This window comes from Dermacentor andersoni, chromosome 2 (genome assembly GCF_023375885.2).
Source record: "Dermacentor andersoni chromosome 2, qqDerAnde1_hic_scaffold, whole genome shotgun sequence".
Lineage (NCBI taxonomy): Eukaryota > Metazoa > Arthropoda > Arachnida > Ixodida > Ixodidae > Dermacentor > Dermacentor andersoni.
In genome coordinates, this window is record NC_092815.1 from 77884438 (window position 1) to 77905476 (window position 21039).

The 21039-nt window shown below is 43.1% G+C and overlaps 3 protein-coding genes across 8 annotated transcripts in view; 1 reads left to right on the plus strand and 2 right to left on the minus strand.

The window, feature by feature from the left end:
• Snx27 (sorting nexin 27) overlaps positions 1-13322 on the minus strand; it is a 29228-nt gene extending 15906 nt beyond the window's left edge. Inside the window, exons 1-7 of the mRNA XM_050189061.3 lie at positions 12967-13322; positions 12303-12405; positions 12042-12170; positions 6965-7157; positions 5778-5848; positions 2497-2589; positions 1692-1943 (exon numbers count right to left, since the gene is read on the minus strand). Of these exons, the coding sequence (XP_050045018.1) occupies positions 1692-1943; positions 2497-2589; positions 5778-5848; positions 6965-7157; positions 12042-12170; positions 12303-12405; positions 12967-13223 (1098 nt within the window). The 5' untranslated portion in view covers positions 13224-13322. The remainder of the gene's footprint in view (positions 1-1691; positions 1944-2496; positions 2590-5777; positions 5849-6964; positions 7158-12041; positions 12171-12302; positions 12406-12966) is intronic.
• A 213-nt stretch (positions 13323-13535) lies between these two features.
• LOC126542084 (protein C1orf43 homolog) lies at positions 13536-15503 on the plus strand. Of its 2 annotated transcripts, XM_050189089.3 has the most exons (7): positions 13536-13729; positions 13797-13898; positions 13991-14102; positions 14192-14245; positions 14358-14521; positions 14938-14996; positions 15064-15503. In XM_050189089.3, the coding sequence occupies exons 1-7, from the start codon at positions 13673-13675 to the stop codon at positions 15299-15301; spliced, it is 786 nt and encodes a 261-aa protein (XP_050045046.1). In that variant the 5' UTR covers positions 13536-13672; the 3' UTR covers positions 15302-15503. The 2 variants fall into 2 exon arrangements, with proteins under 2 accessions (XP_050045046.1, XP_054932916.1); XM_055076941.2 differs by having other exon boundaries at positions 13690-13898; positions 13972-14102.
• Positions 15504-15545: 42 nt separating this feature from the next.
• The window catches only part of Rbcn-3A (rabconnectin-3 alpha), a 177208-nt gene continuing 171714 nt past the window's right edge, over positions 15546-21039 (minus strand). For all 5 annotated transcript variants that reach the window (XM_055076936.2, XM_055076938.2, XM_055076937.2 and 2 more), the window contains 4 exons: positions 20827-20971; positions 20107-20196; positions 19202-19329; positions 15546-16552 (listed from right to left, as the gene is read on the minus strand). In XM_055076936.2, the coding sequence (XP_054932911.2) occupies positions 16352-16552; positions 19202-19329; positions 20107-20196; positions 20827-20971 (564 nt within the window). In that variant the 3' untranslated portion in view covers positions 15546-16351. The remainder of the gene's footprint in view (positions 16553-19201; positions 19330-20106; positions 20197-20826; positions 20972-21039) is intronic.

The window sequence follows — 21039 nt, forward strand, 5'->3', positions numbered from 1 at the left end:
TTCATTATAATTGGACGAGTCTTATTAGCAGTATACGAGCCAAGTCGGTGGGCTCTACATACCATATTCTCGGGGACCTCAAACTTCCATTTGCATTTCATTTCCATTTGCACAGGGCGAAGCGCAACCTATAATTATGCATGTTGATTTCCGACTGCCTGCGTGCCGATAAACATCGCTATCAATTGGGAATGCCATTTCGTATACACGTGTAGACAGGTAACGCAAGACCACAACTACATTCGGTATGACTGTCATTTACTGTGAACAACATTACACATGCTGTGTGACAGAAGTATTAGGAATACGTACAGTGCCCGTAACAACTGCCCCGTCCCACGCTTGTTATGCTTCACTGCAATACTTTCGCATATGCTTCGCCCTGTAACATTGCTGTATTGAGGCGAAGCTGATTTTCGGGAACCGGCATTATGCAACGCGCGGTGCTTTCCGAGTTTCGAAGCAAATCGCAAGAAGCACAAAGGCGGAGTCAATGCCATTGCTGACAGCGGTGAATTCTTTCAACTAAACATGGTGCCGAAGGACAAGAAGCTTAATATCAAACGTCAAAGCAGCTAGGCCTAGGGTTTGCCCCAGTGGCAGCTACGAATCTGATGCCCACGGATCTGCGTGCGAGAGCGCCAGTTCAATGCAGCGAAGTAATCAATGGCAGCGATGGTGGCTTTGATTAATACCGTTTCGGGCCTGGGGTCACGGCAAAAAGTCCTGAAAATTGGAAGACGAAGGGTTCTTGCATCTGAAATTTCAGACGTTTTTAGACACTGACTGTACGGGGTACGTGGTGGTGCAATGAAGCCGTCCAAATTATTGGGCATCCGAAAAGTCGGTCGTTGACCCTACACTGGCAACTCCTCCAGCCGCCGCCATGGCATCAACGACCATTATGATCCCTTTATGTAACTCGAGCCAGCATTACTGCGACTTTCGTTCCCTTACAATAAAATTACAGCTAATTTTCCCTGATAGAAGCACAAGTTCATTAAGTTTTGTTAGTTGAGTATATCCAGACTATTCAATATCCCCGGTTTGCCCTGTTGGCAGGCATCCTGTCTAACCCTCTAAACCTATTGCTGCAAATTTCCCTGCAAAATATTTTTGCTTCTAAAGTGGCCCTCACCAGGCCCCATAGCAAATTTTGGTTATAAGCTGGAAGTTGTTATGTGTCTTCTAGGGAGCGTTCTGCTGCAAAAGTTCTTTATCGGCTCATAATTAGCTGAGCTAGAAATATTTCAGTGCCACGAACCCATGATTTCAGGAGGCGAGCACCATTGCCAAGCGGGACCACGAGCGATGTCACAGCACAAACATGTGTACATAGGCGCACTAGCACATCATCTTCCAGCTTGGAGCATGGTGGCCGTGAGGAGAAAGGAAAACGGCGTTCGGTTGGAAATTTCTGATCTCTCTGTGGTGTGTAGTGATGTAATACTTTGCAGACAATTGTTATCGCGCACTGTATGCTCTGCGCTTGTCAGCGTAAAATGGCCAGACCTGGTGCGGGGCCCTTTAACTGAATATCCTTATTCTTAATGTATTTTGCACATTTGAAAGAAAAGGAAACATTTCCTACTGGTACTTTTTACGTATCTTTCTTGGAGGATTAAAGGTTTGTACAATGTACTGACAATCTGTCATAAGGTGAAACTGACTGACTTGACAGCAGGACCTACCTGCCAAAAGAAGAATGTAGCAGCCAAGGGATAGGCCTGGGCGAGTGTCTCCTCCAGCTGTGTGGTGAACAACCACTTGCGCACTAGCAAACAGGTGGACGTGGCCGTAGAGTAGTTCTGGATGTACAGGTTGTGCGGGAACTCGTTGGGGCCCAGCCGGCGCTCGAAGCCGTACTCCACAATCTCAAACAGTGCAAAGTAGCGCCAAACTTCCTGCGGCAAGCCCGCCTTTTCCACAACTGCTTGATACACCTGCACAACATGTACGTATAATGTAATGCCAGGTTGCAACCAAGTGGCAAATTCCACTAGCTGAGCTAAAGAGGTTCCGTACAAAATCCATGACGTCAAACATATAATTTTAATTCCTCAGTGAAAACTTTTCGTTCAAGCTGCTTTCTCTTTCAGGACCAACATGGAAAGAGCTCCAGGAACCAAATGTGCAAAGAAAGGTCTCTTTCACACGTAGCAATGTGAACATTAACGTGAACATGGGCAAAGATGCCACCCATATGACAATGTAGCACTATTTCCACAGAAAAAGCAGGGAGCTAAAAGCGCTATTCACTGCAGTTGCATAAATTGTTAGGAGCGGAATTCTGCATAACAATTAACAAGCCGTGGCTAAAAAAAAGAACTATATAATATACACTGCCTTGTTAAATACCAATGAAATGACACAAACATGAAAGGTAGTTAATTTGTACTTGTTGAAACCCTCCTCTAAGATACCAGAAATCATGTCTAAATTTTGTATTCAAAGAAAAGTTATAGCATTACCAATGAAGGACAGAAAGCATCATACCTCCTCAGTGGTGCTGTTCTTGCGCACTTTCACCACAATAGTTGTCCGGTCAGGAAGTAGCACTTTGATGTCCACCAGTGATGTACTGCCACCCTTTAATCACAGCCAAGAACAAAGAACAATAGGATGTTTAGCCATGTGCACAAGCAAAATAAACATGCTGGCATAATTTGTACTTCCAAGGGCTTACAATGCAGTATACTGGCATGTGTCTCCCTTGCACTTATGTTTTTTGAAAGGTGTCAATTTCATGTGTTCGCTCTTGCGTGAGATGTGCTGTGCAGACAGATTTCAGATTAGTTCTTGCAACATAACTGTTACAGCCACTTCCAGAAAGACAAACAAAGCACAAGTGCCCATTTCAATTACTTAATTCCTTCTAACAGCACAAACATATTAATGGGATTAGCATTTTTAGGATACTTCACACACTTTCCAGTTTGTGTTGCTGGGTAGTCTGTGGTCGAATGGGTAGAGCATTGAGTGGCTGCGTTGAAAGAACTGGATTCGAAACCAGCTATGGACCTACTTCCCAATGACAACAATGACATCCTAGGGATATCCAATGGAAATCCATTGACAGGACATGGATATTCCAAGAATTTGTCGAATACACCCTGCGGACACCCCTCACATGACCGTTTAGCTGCACGTTTCATGTCCTGTGGAAACCCTTTGCATGTCCGCGAGGGACATCATGGGGACATGCTGCGTACATTTTACAGACACATGCCAAGGCCTTTTGCACAGCATCCATTATGGTTGCAGCACATGCTGAGTGACAGATGCAATGGGCAAGATACATTGTGGGCACATGTTATGTGCACACAAACGTGTGTGGTAATGCAGCATACTCAATATTCTACTAGGCCTTCTGCCAAACGCAAGTGGCTTATACAACTACAATGAAACCTCATTAAACCGTAGTTGGCCGGAGCTCGGAGAAAGTATGTACTTAACGGTAGTACTGCTTAACCGAAATAGCATGAGATCGCCCTGCCAAAAACGGAACTCAGAGTGCGATGAAAGGGAAAAAAAACAAATAAAATAACATGCAGTATTTATTCACTTCGCGCGACAAAAGCATTATTTTTGTTTCATGCCGCGGCGACCTAGCAGCGACGTCAGCAGCCTCAAACTTACTGAAGCTGTGAGCCAGCTTTTCAGCTAGTCCCCTCTTCTCGGCAAACACTCGCATGGTAGATTCCTCACTGGCGTTGCATGTTCTCCATGCACGCGGGCGGTAGCGCTGCAGAAGCCGCAGGGCGCCTTTGTCATTGCAGGGTGCTGTTCTCGTCACGAAGGTTGCATTCATGAGGCAGACGTAACGCGCAGTTTCTGCCACTGTCGGGCCTGAATCGCCCGTGCTGTCGCTTTCCGTGTCGTCCTCATCACTGTCACTAGTCGACACTTCGGCAACAACACAGGCAACGATGGTAAGAAGTCGAACCTTGTTGCCGACATCTCCTCGCGGTCGCAGCAGCACTGAGGAGCAACTTCTTCGCATTCCAAATGCCACACACCGTAGTCAGCAGTAGATCCCTGTCACGTGCCAGTGCCGACTTCTTCGTGTGACGTTCAATAGCACGAACAATGTCTAATTTTTCTTCTATGCTGAGCACCCGGCGTCTTTTTTATCCGAGCTTCGGCATGATGTGAGTCTTTTGCACGATGCCACAATGCTCTCTAGCATGGCGCTGAAATGATGTTGATGTGGCTTCGCGCACAAACACACAGAGCGCTTGGAGGCCATTGTTCTGATCTCTGAGGCTTGTTGTTCTGCCGGGCAGCCTGATGGAGACGATGCAGTGCCGTGTTTGTGCGACGAAAAGTGGAAACACTACATGTTAACCGATGTGTACGCAATAAGCTGGTACGGCTTATGCAGATACAAAACACATTATGTTCCATGGCTGCTGAGTTGGGGATTTGACTTTACTGCTTTTAAAACGAAACTACTTTTTAAGTGGGTATGGGTTAACAAGGTTTTACTGTACTGAAGCTTCCAAAGTAAATCGCACCAGAATAATCGTAAAGTACAACATACCCAGGAGCTGCAGACATGTTATTTTCAGATTGTAATTTGAACATGTGAGAAAAACATGACTCTGTTATGAGGAAGTGCAGGAACAAAGCCTCTTGGAGGACAAATACTCAGGTGTGTGCCGAAAAAAGGTCTATGTGGGATAACCTTAGGACATCCATGGTAAGATATCCAAAACTGGGCGTCCGGCGGATGTCCTATTTGTTTCCGAAACACATGATTCGGATGTCCTATGGACTAAGTGTTTTCACTGGTTATGTGCCACTGGGTATGTGCTGCTCTTCCATGACACACACACTCACACACACACAAAAAAATAATAATAATAAAAAGAAATTTCTTTGATGATGGGCGAAATAGAACCCGCAACATATATATTCAGAGAATTGTCTGTATATAATCTTCCCTCATGTGCCACGCATGGATTTCGCAGCAGCGCCGATTGATGGTGCTGCGTGCCCAGAGGGAAGCACGAGAGAGAAGCCTGGCTGCGTACACCTCATACATGGCGTGTTTTGGCAGTGGCAATGTGGTGTGTTGCAACATTGCATTAATGCTATTTGCACTAATGTCGACATTCACCATCAGCGTTCAGTGACAACAAAATATTCCGGCAGAAATTATCTCAGGAAGTCAGTCAACAATAATGCAATTATCACTGAAGTAATGTAATAACACACCGTATTGCCACCGCTAAAACATGTCACATATGTGGTGTGTACTACAGCCGGGCTACACTCTTTCACTTCCCTCTGGACATGCTATGACATCTAGTTGCTCCACTGTGAAGTCCGTGCATCGCTTGTCTAAAAGTATCTGATGCGGGTTCGACTCTGCCCAGCACGAAATAAATTTTTCAGGATTTTCTTTTATAGAAGAACCGCACATAGCCAATCCCACACACCCAGTGACCCATATCCAGTGACCCAAGTTGGCATGAAGGTTAGACAAAGACAAACATACATACCACGAAGTAGGTGAAGTTCCCAAAAAATGCTAATCACATTAAAAGATGTCTGACAGTTTGTTTCAAAGCCAGTTGCCTCAGCACAGCAGCTGCTCTACGCTCAAGACTAGGGACAGTAACAAATGCTGGCATGAAGGAGGTTAGCTTCATATATACCGAAAAATGCATGAGGTATCCTAAGAATGCTAATCGCATTGAAAATGAGATATGTTAAATGGCAGTGACACAAGCAATCTGAAAAGTTAAAAAGAAGCAGCCGCCAACACTCACATGTTCGTCATCCATGTCTGTGAGAAAATCCTGCATAGTGTCACTCTCAGCGATGACTCGAACTGCACAAACTAGACGGAAAAATAAAACCTGCTTTATTAACACAAATTTACAGATGCAGTCAAAATGACTACTCACACACACAAAGGAATGATAGAATACTAACACCCTATCAACGGTTTAGCTTACTTTATCAACACCATTGTAACATTTTAACAAAGACGGTAAACCTCATGTTCACAAACGGCCTAAGCATCAACAAATGTAGGACAGTGCTGCCTCTGAAACTACAGTTGAAACTACACTTCAGTGTGACTCCTGCCTGATTCATGCGATGAAGAGTTGCTTGAGAAGCATCTCCCCTTAAACGCCTTTAAAGCAGACATCAAAGAATGCCTGGTCACAAAAATTCAGCTAGGAAATTTAAAAAAATATTAATTCTGGGGTTTTATATGCAAAAACCATGATATGATTATGAGGCATGATGCAGCGGGGGACTCCAGATTAATTTTGACCATCTGGGGTTGCATAATGTGCACCTAATGCATGCTACATGAGTGTCCCTTAAGTGCCCACTAAAGCAAAAAATAAGATGAGCTGCATTAGTAGATTGCGCTTCTGCCATACTAAAAAAGTCACTCTTACATTTGAAAGGAGGCTTGATAAGCCAGAAAAATGCAAAAACAAAAGATGGGTGACGCCACTGCCTTGACGTTCCCACACCAGTTCGCTGTGATGTCATGAATTTCAATGGCGTCTCCACGAGGCCAGTGAAATTTTGGTCAATAATTACTACTGACATCACTGTATTCTAAAGGAGCCAAAGACTGAACACGGAGCATTTCAAGAACATTTACTACACCACAATGGCCCAAATACAATAATATAGATTGAAATCCACAACTTCACAATAACAATCCTGTGCTGGAGTTTCAACTTGAAATTAAAAGTAAAGGAAGTTTAGCCTTCATTTTCTCTTCCAGTAATCAAACTCTTACCCCAAAATCACTGTAAATAGAGTTGTGAAGAAACACTTCCATCAAAACTGACTTACTGTTTTGGTTTAGCGTCCCCTTAAGGATAGGAAGGAGCAGAGTCTTCTGACAATATGAACATTATGCAGCTGCGCAATACAACGTGCAACACACTGATGTCACATGACACACTGGATGCTGACTAAGCCACACCTTTTTCCAGGTACTGTTCAAGGCCTCTCCTTCGTGAATCCAGCTGCTGATCTGACAGTGAAAATGGCCATTTGCCTGGGAGCTTGGGGAAGGCAAAGTCTGGAAACTCCTTCTTGAGGTTCATGTGAAGAACTGAGAACTCTCGGTAGCGCCGTGAACACAGGTGCCTTCCAGCCATGTAAATGTTGTACACCTACAAAGCAGTTTGTATCATGAGACCAGCGAACCCAACTTCTTGCAGAAAATTAGCAACAAACTCGCAGAACTACCAGCAGTTCACACAACACAAGACATGTGCCTTGTCCAGTCAACAAGATTGAACTGGCAACTTTATCACAACTTCATTCTCTTAAAAAAAATACTTGATTATATGGCACACACACAATGATCTATCACGAATATAGAGATTATTATATGGTTACTAATAAGTGATAGATAAATACAAGAGCTGTCCACGACAAAAGTAGAGTTGAACCCTAATAAACTCTTGCTTGAAAAAGATGATCTGATAGCCATTATCATCATCATCATCATCATCATCATCATCATCATCATCATCCTGCTTTATGTCCACTGCAGGACGAAGGCCTCTCCCTGCGATCTCCAATTACCCCTGTCCTGCACCAACCGATTCCAACTAGCACCAATGAATTTCCTAATTTCATCGCTCCACCTAGTCTTTTGTCGTCCTCGATTGCGTTTCCCTTCTCTTGATAACCCCATTCTGTAACTCTAATGGTCCAACGGTTACCTAACCTGTGCATTACATCACCTACCCAGCTCCATTTTTTTCTCTTCATGTAAATTAGAATATTGTCTATACCCGTTTGCTCTCTGATCCAAACCACTCTCTTTCTGTCTCTTAATATTATGTCTAGCAATCTTCGTTCCATCACCCTTTGCGCGGTTCTTAACTTGTTCTCAAGCTTCTTTGTCAGTCTCCAAGTCTCTGCCCCATATGTCAGCACTGGTAAAATGCACTGATTGTACACCTTCCCTTTCAATGATAATGGTAAGCTTCCAGTCAGGAGCTGGAAATGTCTGCCGTACGCGATCCAACCCATTTTTATTCTGTGAATTTCTTTCTCATGATCAGGGTTCCCTGTGATTAATTGAATTAGATAAACATACACCTTCACAAACTCTAGAGGCCAACTGGCGATCCTGAACTCTTGTTCCTTTGCCCGGCTATTTATCATTATCTGATAGTGAAGACTTGTAAATATTTTTTACATGTAACTACGAAGATGTGCCACAATGACCAGTTTCACCAGCCTAACATTAACACTGCACAAACTGTAGCCATACCACAGAAAACTGGACAGTAAGCGGTCATCCACTGCCTTTTCAGTGCTAGAAATGCCTGTACAAGACTCACTGTCAGACACCCTTCTCTCTCCTTGCTGCTAACTCTTAAAATTAAAAATATTCCATCTTTACAACTTTATTTCCCCATACATATGTAGTATCATGAAACTGAATACATTTGTGGCAAGAAAAAGCTTCCTGAGTGATGCATTTTACATAGCGTATTGCAAACAGAATATTCTAGTGCAATTTAGCTGTGTTTACATAACAAATTTAAGACGTCTACAAATCAACATATTCAGAAAAAAAAAAGAAAAAAAGAAGGCTTATTACCCATAAGTTAATAGCGTGGCAGTCTAACCCTCCTGGGCCATGGACAAGCTGGGTCTGTTTGCATGTTTTTGGTAATAACAGCTAAGGACAAGCTGAGCTTGTCAATGATACTTTTCAAATTCTTGCAATGCTATGGATGAACTGATTTTGTCCAGTGTTTTGCTGTACTACTGGTAGAGAACAGCACTGATTACATGGAGTGATGAAAAGAGAATGCCAACCAAGGAGTAAACAACATTTCATGATAAATTTAAAAGACGTTTCAGCTCCCGCACTCCTGCCTTGTTCACAATCTCAGTGCTGAGATTGCAAACAAGGCTCCCGTGTGGGAGCCCAAATGCTTTTTAATTTTTTCGCTAAACGCTTTTTTAGTTCTTGGTAGGCATTCTCTTTTTTTCCTTTCGGCACTTTCTAGACCAAATGGGATATTATGAAACCCTGCATTTCAGATTATGTGGGATAGCAAAAGCAGGAGGGAGTTGATTATGGAGGAGAAAGTAACAAAGTGTTTTGGCAAATGGGGTCGTTAAGTATGTTGGTGTCGGCAGCTGCAGCTAGCTTCAGCTTCATTGAAAAAAAAGTTCACTTCAACGATGAATCGAATGATTCCAAATATGGAGTGTTTGATGGCCTGAGTAAAAACGACCTGTAGTTTTTCAATGCACTCAGCTCTTCTTCAGTGAACAAAAATGAAGATGAAAGATGCCTTGAATTACTTTCATGCAGCATGGTAGAGGTATGAACACACATTGGCACAAACACAGGCATTAGAGACACACTAAAGGCAAATATTAAGTCAAGCTAAAGTGGCAGATTAGTGCTTGAGAATCTCTAAAGCGTCAATATTGTCCCTAACAGAGCCTTAATGATCAAGAAATTGAGGCAAATGCAGGACATTGCTAGAGACTCCCCCAGGACACTCAAGCACTTGCCCAATGACGAAAGCACTCCTCAGTTAAATTTTGTCACTAGTACTGAATCATTGGTTGCAAAAAACATCCTTGTGTTGCATTATAAGACAAAATAAAATGCTACTTGTTCAGTTCTATTTCATTCTTGAGAAAAAAGAAATCATTGAAGTTATCCTTGACAACGACGTGAGCCGTCGCAAGGCTTCATTTTCACTCGACACCGCACTGCCCATGCGTTCATGTTTCACTAGTTTTGTTATCGCGTAGTGCTGTGCTGGTTTTGCTGGCTCACAAAACTCGCACGAATTGCAAGTAGCAGAGAATTCAACTTCCATGTGATGTCGCGGGATGCCCAAATGGTCTACGCCACTTGACCAAAAAGCAGCTGCAGCGGCGAATCCGCCACTCTGTGTTGGCTCCGTAGCGCCGCCTGTCGGGCGGGGTTTTTACTCAATGACAGCAGCAAAGGGTGGTGATGGCTTATGCAACGTCACCACTCCCCCGGTTGGGTGGCGGGAAATCTGAATTTCGAAAAGGGCATTGGGACCCTTCAGATGTAATTTTCTTGCAAACCAAGTATTTTCTTGCTGCGAAACAAGCGTTGTGAGGTTTCTGGAATGGTACTTAAACAGTCCATGTCGACTTAGTATTTGCCTTTAGTGTCCCTTTAACATACACTGAGACGTGAAATAGTGATACTCGTTTGCAACAGCTGCACTCAGGCATTCATATAATGCACCGAGGCTCTAAATTCATTTCATCATATCAGCCAATTTTGGTTCACTGAGAGGCAAAGGCCTTTCACGAAGATCCATTCACCCCTGCTATGTGAAAATTTTCTAATATAGTCATTCCAGCCGATTATCTGAAGCCCATGACCGTGTTACCCTTTCCTCAGCAACCATTCTGTTACTTGAATAGACAACCAGTTACCTGACTAAGCATTTTATGCTTGTTCACTTTTATTTTCTTCGTCTCAATCAACATATCATTTAGCTGCATTTGATCTCTCATCCATATTGCCATTATTCCACACCTCCAGGTAACACCTATCATTTTGCATTTCACTGCTTATTGCACAGCCCCAAACTCTTGTTAGGTCAAGTGTAAATGCAGTGACATAATTCATTAACTTTTTGTGCAGCAAACACACACATTTTACATTATATGAATTGTATTGCTAACTGATGACAATGTCTTGCTCAGCAAAATTATGAAAGGTGTTCCACTCAGTTGGTGCACTTTTTTTTCTTGTGCTGTAATGAAGCACACACAAAGAAAAGGAATGATGATGCAGTTGTGAAGAATGCTGTACAATTGGCACCATGAGCTCTGTCCTGCACAGCTGTGTTATTATTTAATTTTAAATGACATTTTCGTGAAAAAAAAAATTGCTCTGAACAGTGCTTCATGCTTTTCAAGGGACTGCACAACTGCCTGGCAAATCACAGCAAGCAAAGACGAAACAATATGTGTGCTGTAGTCATCATAGAATTCCGAATTCAATCCACATGCACAAGCTGCTGTTCAGTAGTGTTACAGGTGTGGGTTTCACCAAACCTCTCACAATGTCAGCAGCAGACAATTCCCTTGTCTGTTGCAGGCATAAGAGCCAAGACAAAAATGAGTAATAATGGACACTTTGTTCACTAAACCCAGAGGTTCTTATGTCAACATTGCTAGAACAGGCAAGATTTTACTGCACCTAGTGGTCATTTGATAGCAATAAACACACATCAAAGGGTAATTAAGGGAAAATGAGACATCCACCCAATCGTAGCATTTGCAACAAAGGAAACCCATACAGGTTCCTCGAAAGAAAAGCCTCGCAGTTGAAGAAAAATTTGTGCTGGTCCGGGACTTGAACCCGGACCTCCGCCTTTCCGGGGCAGCAGCTCTACCATCTGAGCTAACCAGGAAGCTAGCAGGGCAAAGTCGAATTTGTCAACTCGATGCAAAGGCAAGGGTGACGTAATAGTTCTGTGGAAGCTCGCAAGGTGGGGAGAAGTAATTAAGAAAAAATGAGACATTCACCCAATCATATGTTTCAGTTTCCCTTAATTACTTTTCTCCACCTTGCGGGCTTCCACAGAACTATTGTGTCAAACACTTGCCTTTGCTTCGAGTTGTTGACAAATTCGACTTCGCCGTGCCATCTGCTGGCCGCCTGGTTAGCTCAGATGGTAGAGCGGCTGCCCCGGAAAGGCGGTGGTCCCAAGTTCGAGCCCCGGTACAGAAATTTTTCTTCAACTTTTCAAGGAACCCCTATGGGTTTTCTTTGTAGCAATTGCTACAATTGAGTGGATGTCTAATTTTCCCTTAATTACTTCTCTCCACCTTGCAGGCTTCCACAGAACTATTACGTCAAACATCAATGGATACGCACAGAGGCACAAGCCCGAATTGAGTGCAAATCTGCCCTGTATCCCGCTTCCGTGTACATATACAAGCTGCTTTTTTTTTAAATACATGATATATACCCATCTTACGCAACAGTCAAGAATGAGTGCGGGATGTACACTCACCACGAATTTGTCATTAGACCTGTCGAGCCAGTTGTAGTCCGGGATTGAGATTGGTAAGGAGCGCTTTTCACTGTAGTCAATGTATGACACTCCTGAAGAGTCATCGCTGGGTTCAAGGCGCTCGGCTTCCTGGCAATGGGAGAAAGCAGCCTCTACATTATGCCCGGCTCTTAGCAAGCAAAGGGGGCGCTTTAGAGCGCGACTTGTGTTCCAAATCGTAGCTGCTGTGCGCAACTACGTCACATACGCGCTTTGACATACCTGAGCTGTGACTGATATGACTGTTAGAGTAAGCTTGTCTCCGCCAGACTTGATGAGGTCCACGACCTGCTTGTGTGTTGCTCCTTCTACGTTAACCCCATTGCTAGAAGGCAATGCAAAACAGATCAGTGCTCCGCAAGTGGATTAGAATGACAAGGACAAGACTCGAGAGAGCTGCTTCTTGATAGGCTCGCAACCAAAGTACGTCTCCGACATCCCCCCCCCCGCCCCCCCTACTCTCACTTTGTGCCAAGAACAGCATCTTATCGTCTTGCTCATAGTGCCATTCACGTGAAAATAACGCTTCACGGCAGCGTCTCTTTTGCGTCAGCTGCTACAACTTGTCAAGTCGATCGCTGTCACAGTGGTGAGAGATTCGCTGATACAGTGTTTATACCTAAATGGCCACAGGAAGTTAGGTTTTTGGTCTGGTTAAGCACCTTTTTACGGAGCAGTCCGCAGGCAAACAGGCGAAAAACAGCAGTGGCACAGAAAACACGGAAAAATATTAAGCCTAACTAAACTCTACCGAAACCGAAGTTGAGCTTCGTTTTGTCATCCACGGACGTCAACCACTGGCGCGCGAGACACAAAGTGAACGGAGCTTAATTTCAGCTCAGCGAGAACGGTGGACACCAACAAAACAGCACAATACGATGCGTACACTTCCAAGATCCTGTCGCCGCGTCGAATACCAGCCTCCTCGGCAGCACCGCCTTCAAGCACAGCGCTGACATGCTGCAGGGGCGCGTAAAGTTCGCCGTTGATACTCTTCAAAGGACCACCTTCACTGACTTGACCGCGCACATTGAAGCCAAATCCCGTTTCGGTCTTGCAAATGGTTACTACCCGCGGTCCTAGCTGCACTGGCGTTATTATTTTCTCGTCGTTCGGAGTCCTCTCCGAGTCGCTGTCTGCCATTTTGGGGCGGTATCAGACAACAAAAAGCAACGCGATCACGTGTCACAAGCCGCTGGCAAAATACAACAAGCGGAACCAATCGGACCTACGCAGGGGCTGCAAACCTTCTGCGAAACTCGAAACCGAAACGTTTGTACAGTCAAGAAGTGAACTGAATTGACTTTATGCAGTGAACGAAGTGACAGTGCTCAGAAATTCTAAGCCAAAAAGCAAAGCTACTTAATGTCGTGTGGTAATGTATTGCCATGGTATTGCATTTCGTTGGACTCGTCAGTCAAACGGGATCGAGATCAGCAGCAATCTTGGCTCTCCGTAGTCCGTACTCCACGCAGAACTGGGTGTTGTGCGTAAAGCGGTTCCTTATTCTACTGATTGCAAACAAACTCTCGCGAGTGAAGCCACACGCCGCACCTCTTCCATCATGTGAGCATGCTCACTGAAATGCGAAAATGGCTGATCGGCTCTCTGGAGTTGCTATAATTATCTGTATTGCATTAGGTGTCCTGGTAAGTGATGCGTGATCCGTTGAAATGTGTACGCGCATGATTTGGCGCTTTTCCCCCCCTTCTTCAGACATTCCTCCTCCTGTTTATATTCGCCAAGAGGCAGATAATGCGATTCACCCTCAAGTCAAAGCACAGCCCTCACGTGCCAATTGGCCATGGTGTATCTAAGGCAAGTGTATACCACGTTAAGCATGCGCACATTACGTGTATTTCATAGGTCCTCGTTTATTGTTGTCTCACAGTGACGACGTCGTTTTGCAGTCGCTGAAAGATGAAGTTGATAGGCGACTGCTGATTATAAAAGACATAGCATACGAGCCTACACTTCTCAAGCCAAACGAGTGCCTTTCATCTGACAGCGACCTATCCCAAGGTAACCACTGCGACGCTTGTTAATTGTCAACTACTTGCTTCATGCGTGTGATGTTCGCATAAGTCGCACCTATGCACTTTCAATTGCAGTGCAACCGCAGCACTTGCTTCGCATGGGTGTTGTGGACAAGCTTTCGGAACTAGGTAAATAAATTGTGCGCATTGCAGTCGATTATGTAACGAGGCTTCCTCCACATACGTCAATGTAATGCCAATACATTGAGAGAGAAAACTGTCTGCAATGTTTTGACACCAGAGGAGCATCTTGGAGGAATCGACAAGACACGGGTCCGCAAACCAGGCCAAGATGTTCGAGTTTTTCTTCTGCGCCAAGTTCATGGGGGACCGTTTGCAAACTGTGATCCTCGCATCATACACAAGTTTCTGGACTTATATGAACATGCTCGACACAGTCCAAAGGTGGGAGCTATTGCCTACGATCAGTTGCAAACTGAGGTTACATTTGTTGCATTTTCCAACACTGGCAGCATAAAGTAGGTAATCCGCTTTCATTAGTCTCATACACTAGCAAATGTAAAATTAAGCTTTCGAGCACATTTTACCTCGTGAAGTGTACAAGCTCATCTTCAATGATGCAGTCAATTCTCATTCTATTCCAGTATATCTGAAGCTATTACTATATTTTCAGAATGGTATTGTTGTTTGAGGTGAACAGTTGCGTTAGCTTAGATGTTGACAACTGTTAACTAGACTAAGAGTGGTGCTTACATTCACTCGCAAGAAAATTTCATTTCAGGCTCTTGCGTTTCATGATAGGGACAGTAGGAATCTTACAATCTTTAACTTGCCAAATTTGTTCTTTATAACCGTTACAGGAGTTCACACACGAACACTACTTTGCATTCATGGGCATCCTAGAGCAACTGAAGTCAAGGTAAGAATGGTGCCGCACACCTTTCATCTGGAAAGAAGTGGTTTTTCACATCTCGCCATTACTGTAGCCTACCCTCTCGGGAAAAGACCACACCTCGACGCAAGGATGCGACGCAGCCACACAAGAGTAGCGAGTCTCCAAATGTCAACTTCTTGTCTTCAACGACTCTTCCATTGCCGGACGCAATCCTTCCAGGCAACAATGGGAGGCCAGTGACTGAGCCACTAGCTAGCTGCCGACCATCTACTCTTGCATCTGCGGAAGATGATAACAGCAGAGATGCTGCTCTGGAAACTTCAGTCTAAGTGTTGTGCTTCACTGTGTGTCGACCTTCACAAGTGTCAGCATCTGTGCTGTTGCTCTCGTCTTCATAGTTCTGTGCTTGGGATTTATGGACAAAGTGGTCATAATTTCACTGTTGAAGTCGAACTATTGCTCTGATGTTTATTTTCCCACAGACTCTGGTGAGCTGGTGTAAAATAACATTAAAGAAAAACTCTCACTATATGCATGCTGTGAAATTTTGTTAATAGAAGTACGAAACACATGCCCACTGTAACTTTTTATTTCAGACACGAGTTGCACATTCCATCATCACCACCTCTATAGTTGCTTCTAAAAAATAAGGCTAAGTAGAACAAAATGGCATAAGCAAAAATTTATGTCATAAATACATATATACAAACATGCTTTAGCTCTCTACACTAATGACTGCGCGTATTTGATTTAAACATTTCAGCTTTGTCTGCAGTAGGGGAGAAAAACCACAACCGCTGATTTCGACTAGCAATTGAACAGCTTCCACGCTCCTACCACGCACAATGGCTAACCAAGCAATCAACAGCCAGTGCATAATTTGCATAAAACAAACGTATCTCCAAGACTCGCTTCATCTCCCCCATTGAAGCTGTGCCCTGGTTTTACACGTTGAGAGGAATGTCACTCGGAATAAGACCACGTGGCAAATGTGACTTAAAAGGGAAGAGGGGAAAATTTATCACAGCTACACTGCACATTCAACAACACGGGTATGCATATTTATAGGGGCACAGAAAAACAAAAGAAGGAACACGAGTTCACAAAGAGTGCCCGAGATGGCTTCTTATAGGAAACTAGCCCTCGGTAAATCACTGGTTCCCGTTGCTCCATTGCTGCAAAAACTATAGGGGCTCGCAAGGACACACAAGACCAGGGGCTGGTAAAACCTGGATACGTAATTGTAGCAATTAACTATTTCCAGCGATACCAGTTGCAAAGCCACACGACTTGCGCTCCTGTCACTCTGCATGCAGCAAAAGGTTGGACGTTGAAAGGTGCAGGGACAAAGAAGCAACATGAAACAGTGGGATGCCGTGCTAGATGAAGCTGGCTACCACAGCATCACGGTCGGGAAGCTGGCGCATTTTCATGGAACCGTCTGCGCCACATGAGTACAACCGGCCCTTGGCATCGGTCAGCAGGTGTGTCACACCCATGCCAATGTTCCGGAACAGTGTACTCCGAGAGTGCTCGCTGGGGAAGGCATACAGCAGCACATGAACTGGCAAACCCCAGACCTGCAAGCATAAAAGTGAAGCTCAATTAAATGTATGCCACATTCTCACCTACCAAAAGTCTGTCCAGCATTTGAAGATCAATGCAACAAAAAAAGCAGCAAATAGATTTGTTATGAAGAAGAAATTAAATACGAACAGTATATAAACACTACTGCTTGGCTTGCCAGTCATTGTTGGAAATGAGTGCTTAGGCTTGTGCCGTTGCCCCAGCATCGGACTGTTGCACGCATTGCATCAATGCCGATTATGTTATGCAGCCAGTGCATTGGATACATTTTGATTGTAACCTAACTCCTTGTACAGAAGTAGAACCAGCAACAGTTGTACTGGTTTTCATACACGACATGGCCAGTCAAAGCTCAATATGCTGCAGCACAGAGCACACATAAGGTAGTTCTTGACAAGCAAGATGAAGATTGGACAAAAGACTGGTGACAGAATTACATATCTGTGTCCTTATGCTGTCTCACCTTCACACATAGCTTAATCAAATGCAAATAGCTACTGGTGGTATGACAAGCTTAGCTGTGCTTGCCAAGCATACCTAGTTTTGCTCTCATAGAAGCTGTTAGTGGTATTATGCCACACGAGTGCTGAAATGGATATTATGCTTGAGCACCAAAACAAACGAACAATATATCTTGTGTTACTATGTATTAGAGAAGGCACTCATATCCTTAACCTCTACTGTAGTGTAGTGATAAATTGTTGCTGTGTATTCTCTTTCTGTTACTTTTCTTTTTCTATAAAAACAAATTAACCAACATTCAAACTATTACAAACAACATTTGTTTGCCATAAAGTTGGAAAAATTATGGATTACGCGACCTGGGTAGCCAACTGCATAACTTGCCCAAATAACGTCAATTGAGCTAACTATGTCAATTGTGAGGGTGTGGCTGAAAACTCTATGTGCATCGGTAGCGATGCACATTTTTGAAACCTCATAATGAATTGCACGCTTTACGCATAGCACTTAAATACGTCAATGATCAGACGGACCTACCCTAATGACTTTGTATGTTTGTACAAAATTGTTTTAGGGGGCCCTGGAAAGCTGCACTTAACACCCCATCTTCATTCTGCTAATGCATACTGTTTTATTGCTGTGACGCTACTCAAGATGACTGTGCCATAGTGCCTAAGCATAGTGTACATCCAACACAACTGTAATGTATGTATGTAATGTAATGTAATGTATGTAAGGACTACTTTTTATCCCAAGTGTCATTTTAGTATGCGAGCACTATGTATTCCACTCACTCACTTGTCATTGTTTTGCTGTAGCAACATTGTTTCAATCCTCATGGGCTTGCCCTCTTAATAATTATTCACTAATTTTTTACTACAGTAAGCCTTGTATTTATTCTTTTTCTTTTTTTTTGTAAATTCAAACTTAACTATCATATTCTACACTATGAAACATATACAGGGTTAAATATCTTCAGTTCTTCCCAAAATTCAGCATACCTTTCTCAGTTTTCATTTCCACACAAGTAAGTTTTTTTTCCAGTAAATATACTGTTCCAGGGGAACATTCACCATATTTTTCCGTTGGAGTCAAACTTGCCTGTGTCTTTCTCCTTTTTTTTTTTTTCTTGCAAATATGCGGTTAACTAAATATGTTCATTCTGAAAACAGGCTACATGACTACAGATCTTGTTTTTGGAACATTATAGTTGCACCTGATATGCAGGATAACAAACCTTTAGAAAAACAGTATATGGAAAAGGCATGCCACATGGCAATGTGACTATGCAGGAATTAAAGATAGTGCATTTGATATCTGAATGTGAACAGAATGAAACCTTAATCGTAACAACATCCAGGTATAGAACTCCAACAAACAATGCAGAAAATATTACTATGTAGATACAATTCCGCTTCAGAATTGGTGATCTTGCACAGTGAATCGCAGTGGCCATAGAGAGAAGACTGCAAGGACCTTGGCCTGAGCTCCACCCCTAACCCCACTATCTGTATCTCGTTTTCATTGCGGTGGTAGATAAAACGGGCACAAATAAGACAAACATAAAGACAGCTTGGGTGCCAGGCTGGCTTGACCTCTACCTCGCCAGGCTCTTCACATCAGAGAGCACATAGGCTAGCTGTTCCAGGACCCCCCTAATCGTCGTCTTAGCTCTTATAAATTTTGCTTTCACTGACCCTTCTTGGTTACATGGTTCAATTTAGATGAATGCTAAATATATACAGCAGACACATAAGTTGTAACACATTGATGAATTGTAGCAAGTCACTAGCACAGATTGGATAAGTGAATTGTTTAAAATATGTGAACCATTCTTTAGACTTTCAAACACATTTGATGCTGAATGAAGGTTTTAAATTAAGACTGATGAATTGAAATCTACTGCACAAGATACTTACACAGTTATTTCAGCCGTCAATCACAATCACCTATCTTTATTGCCACAGGCATTCCAAGGAAGCAAAATTTTGCACCAGAAATGCTATTTCATTCCTGATTACCTTGCATCAGACTTTCCAGAAAGCTATTCAGTTCATTTATCATCAGGGCACAGAGCTGTGTGACCATGCAGAGTGCTTAAATGAAACACATTTCAAGCAGCTTACACTCGATGCACAGTGACTTATGCTATATAACAATATATGACAAAACAACTATACCTTTATGTCCCCATCAGCTGACCCAGTGATATAGTATTCTTCCCGAGGGTCCATGGCAAGGCACTTGATGGCTGTTTCATGTGCCTGAAACTTGTGGCGCAGCTGCCGTTGCCGCATGTCAAATATGACTGTTGGTGACCAAGTCAAGGGGTTATCATCAAATTGAAGCTTGTAACAGCGATGCACCAGATTACGCCATATACTTGCACCTATGTTCGCGTCCATGCACACTGTGAAATGAGGCACATAACTGATAGTAGGGAGAGGGCACAACCTCGTTAGATTGCACCATTATCAGGCAGTTAGAAATTATAATAGACATAGTGCAAGGACAGCTCACCATGTCTGTTTCTCCAATCCCGTGGCTGTCACTGCTGTATGTAGCTGTGCTTTGGACAACATTCAAATCAGCATGATGCACTTAATTAAAAATTGTGAACATGCCAACATGAGGCTTTTAATCTTGCATTGCATTATGGCAATTAAGGTTACATAGATATTTAAAATTTTATTGCTCAAAGCTGTTCAGCAAGCTATGAGAAACATTAGTGGAGAGTTCGGGATTAAGTTTGAACAAAACACTTGGGCGTTTATTTAATGTGCACCTAAATCTGCGAATAAGTACATGAGCATTTTTGTATGTATGCTGCACCTTTCGGAAGACAACTGTTGAGGTTGGAAACTAAACTAGCAACCTCAAACTCAGTGACAGAATGTCATAGCCCACTAAATTTTTAAAAATAAAGAATAGACAATACAACATAATGGAACACTATTTTGAATTACTGTTTTGAAGCATACTCTGTAAAAAAATTTGTAAAGAATAAGCACCATGTTCAAAATTATTCAAAGGTTGAAAAAGACCATAAAGACACCTCCAGATGAAAATGAGACGGAAAGGATACAGACGTCTCCTTTCTTGCCAGCTGAAATTAGGAGCTGGTTTTGTGGTGCAAACACCACTGCAGAACTGCCATGCTCATGACAAGAAAAGGCTGAAATAGAAAAATATTGCTGTTGCTGGAGGTTTCCAAATACAAAGCTTAATGTAAGTTGGCTCTGTAAATGAAAATGAAACAAACTCCGAATTGGACAAGCTGGATTTTATAATTTTAAGTTACATTTTAAGACAGTATGTGCATAATTAAAATCACATTCAAATGTTAATAGCTCTGGGAAAAGTAAAAATTTCAGCGCACTTCAGAACAAACAAGGCATGTAGGGTTCTTCATCATGAGTTCCTCATAACCTAAACAACTGAAGACTCAACCTAGAAAATTAACGCAAAGGCATTGTTGATGCTGCAGAAGTATGCAGTAATAACGAGATGCTCTAAAGAAATGTACTGCTCCCTCACAAGTTAAATCAGCTTCAGTGCTCCCAAAGCAACACCTTTACATTATAGCTGGCAGCATGAAACAGCCCAACACACCATCTTAATTAAAGCTGGCATGACAAGCACAGTGCAGTGTACGCTGCTACTAGTCATCCTTGATATGGCAATCATCATGAATGGATTAGCATCACAGACATCTTATTTGCAGCCAATTAGGTGTCCCCAACCTAAGTCTACAATACCCGCCTCGTCCTGTCTAACTACAGGCAGTTGGGAGGAGAATACTTACAGGCAACCAGCGCCTTGCGTTGGGGAAGCAGTGTGTCCCACAAGCAGACATTGCGGTTTTCCGTAGAGTGGCCCGCTGTGGCAATCAGACTAGTTGAGCTCACAAAGGCAAAGTCACTGGCTTGCTTTGTGTGGCACGACGCACTCTGCAAGAAAAAGCAGCGGGAAGGCCACGTTGAATTCACAAGTTGTTGAAAAGTATTCATGCTGCGCT

Excerpts from the sequence above, each read along its gene's own strand:
- LOC126542084 (XM_050189089.3), top strand. The coding sequence starts at position 13,673 with ATGGCTGATCGGCTCTCTGGAGTTGCTATAATTATCTGTATTGCATTA. Across the intron at positions 13,730-13,796 it reads GTATTGCATTAGGTGTCCTG|ACATTCCTCCTCCTGTTTAT; the intron begins GTAAGTGATGCG and ends CCCCTTCTTCAG. Across the intron at positions 13,899-13,990 it reads TTGGCCATGGTGTATCTAAG|TCGCTGAAAGATGAAGTTGA; the intron begins GCAAGTGTATAC and ends GTCGTTTTGCAG.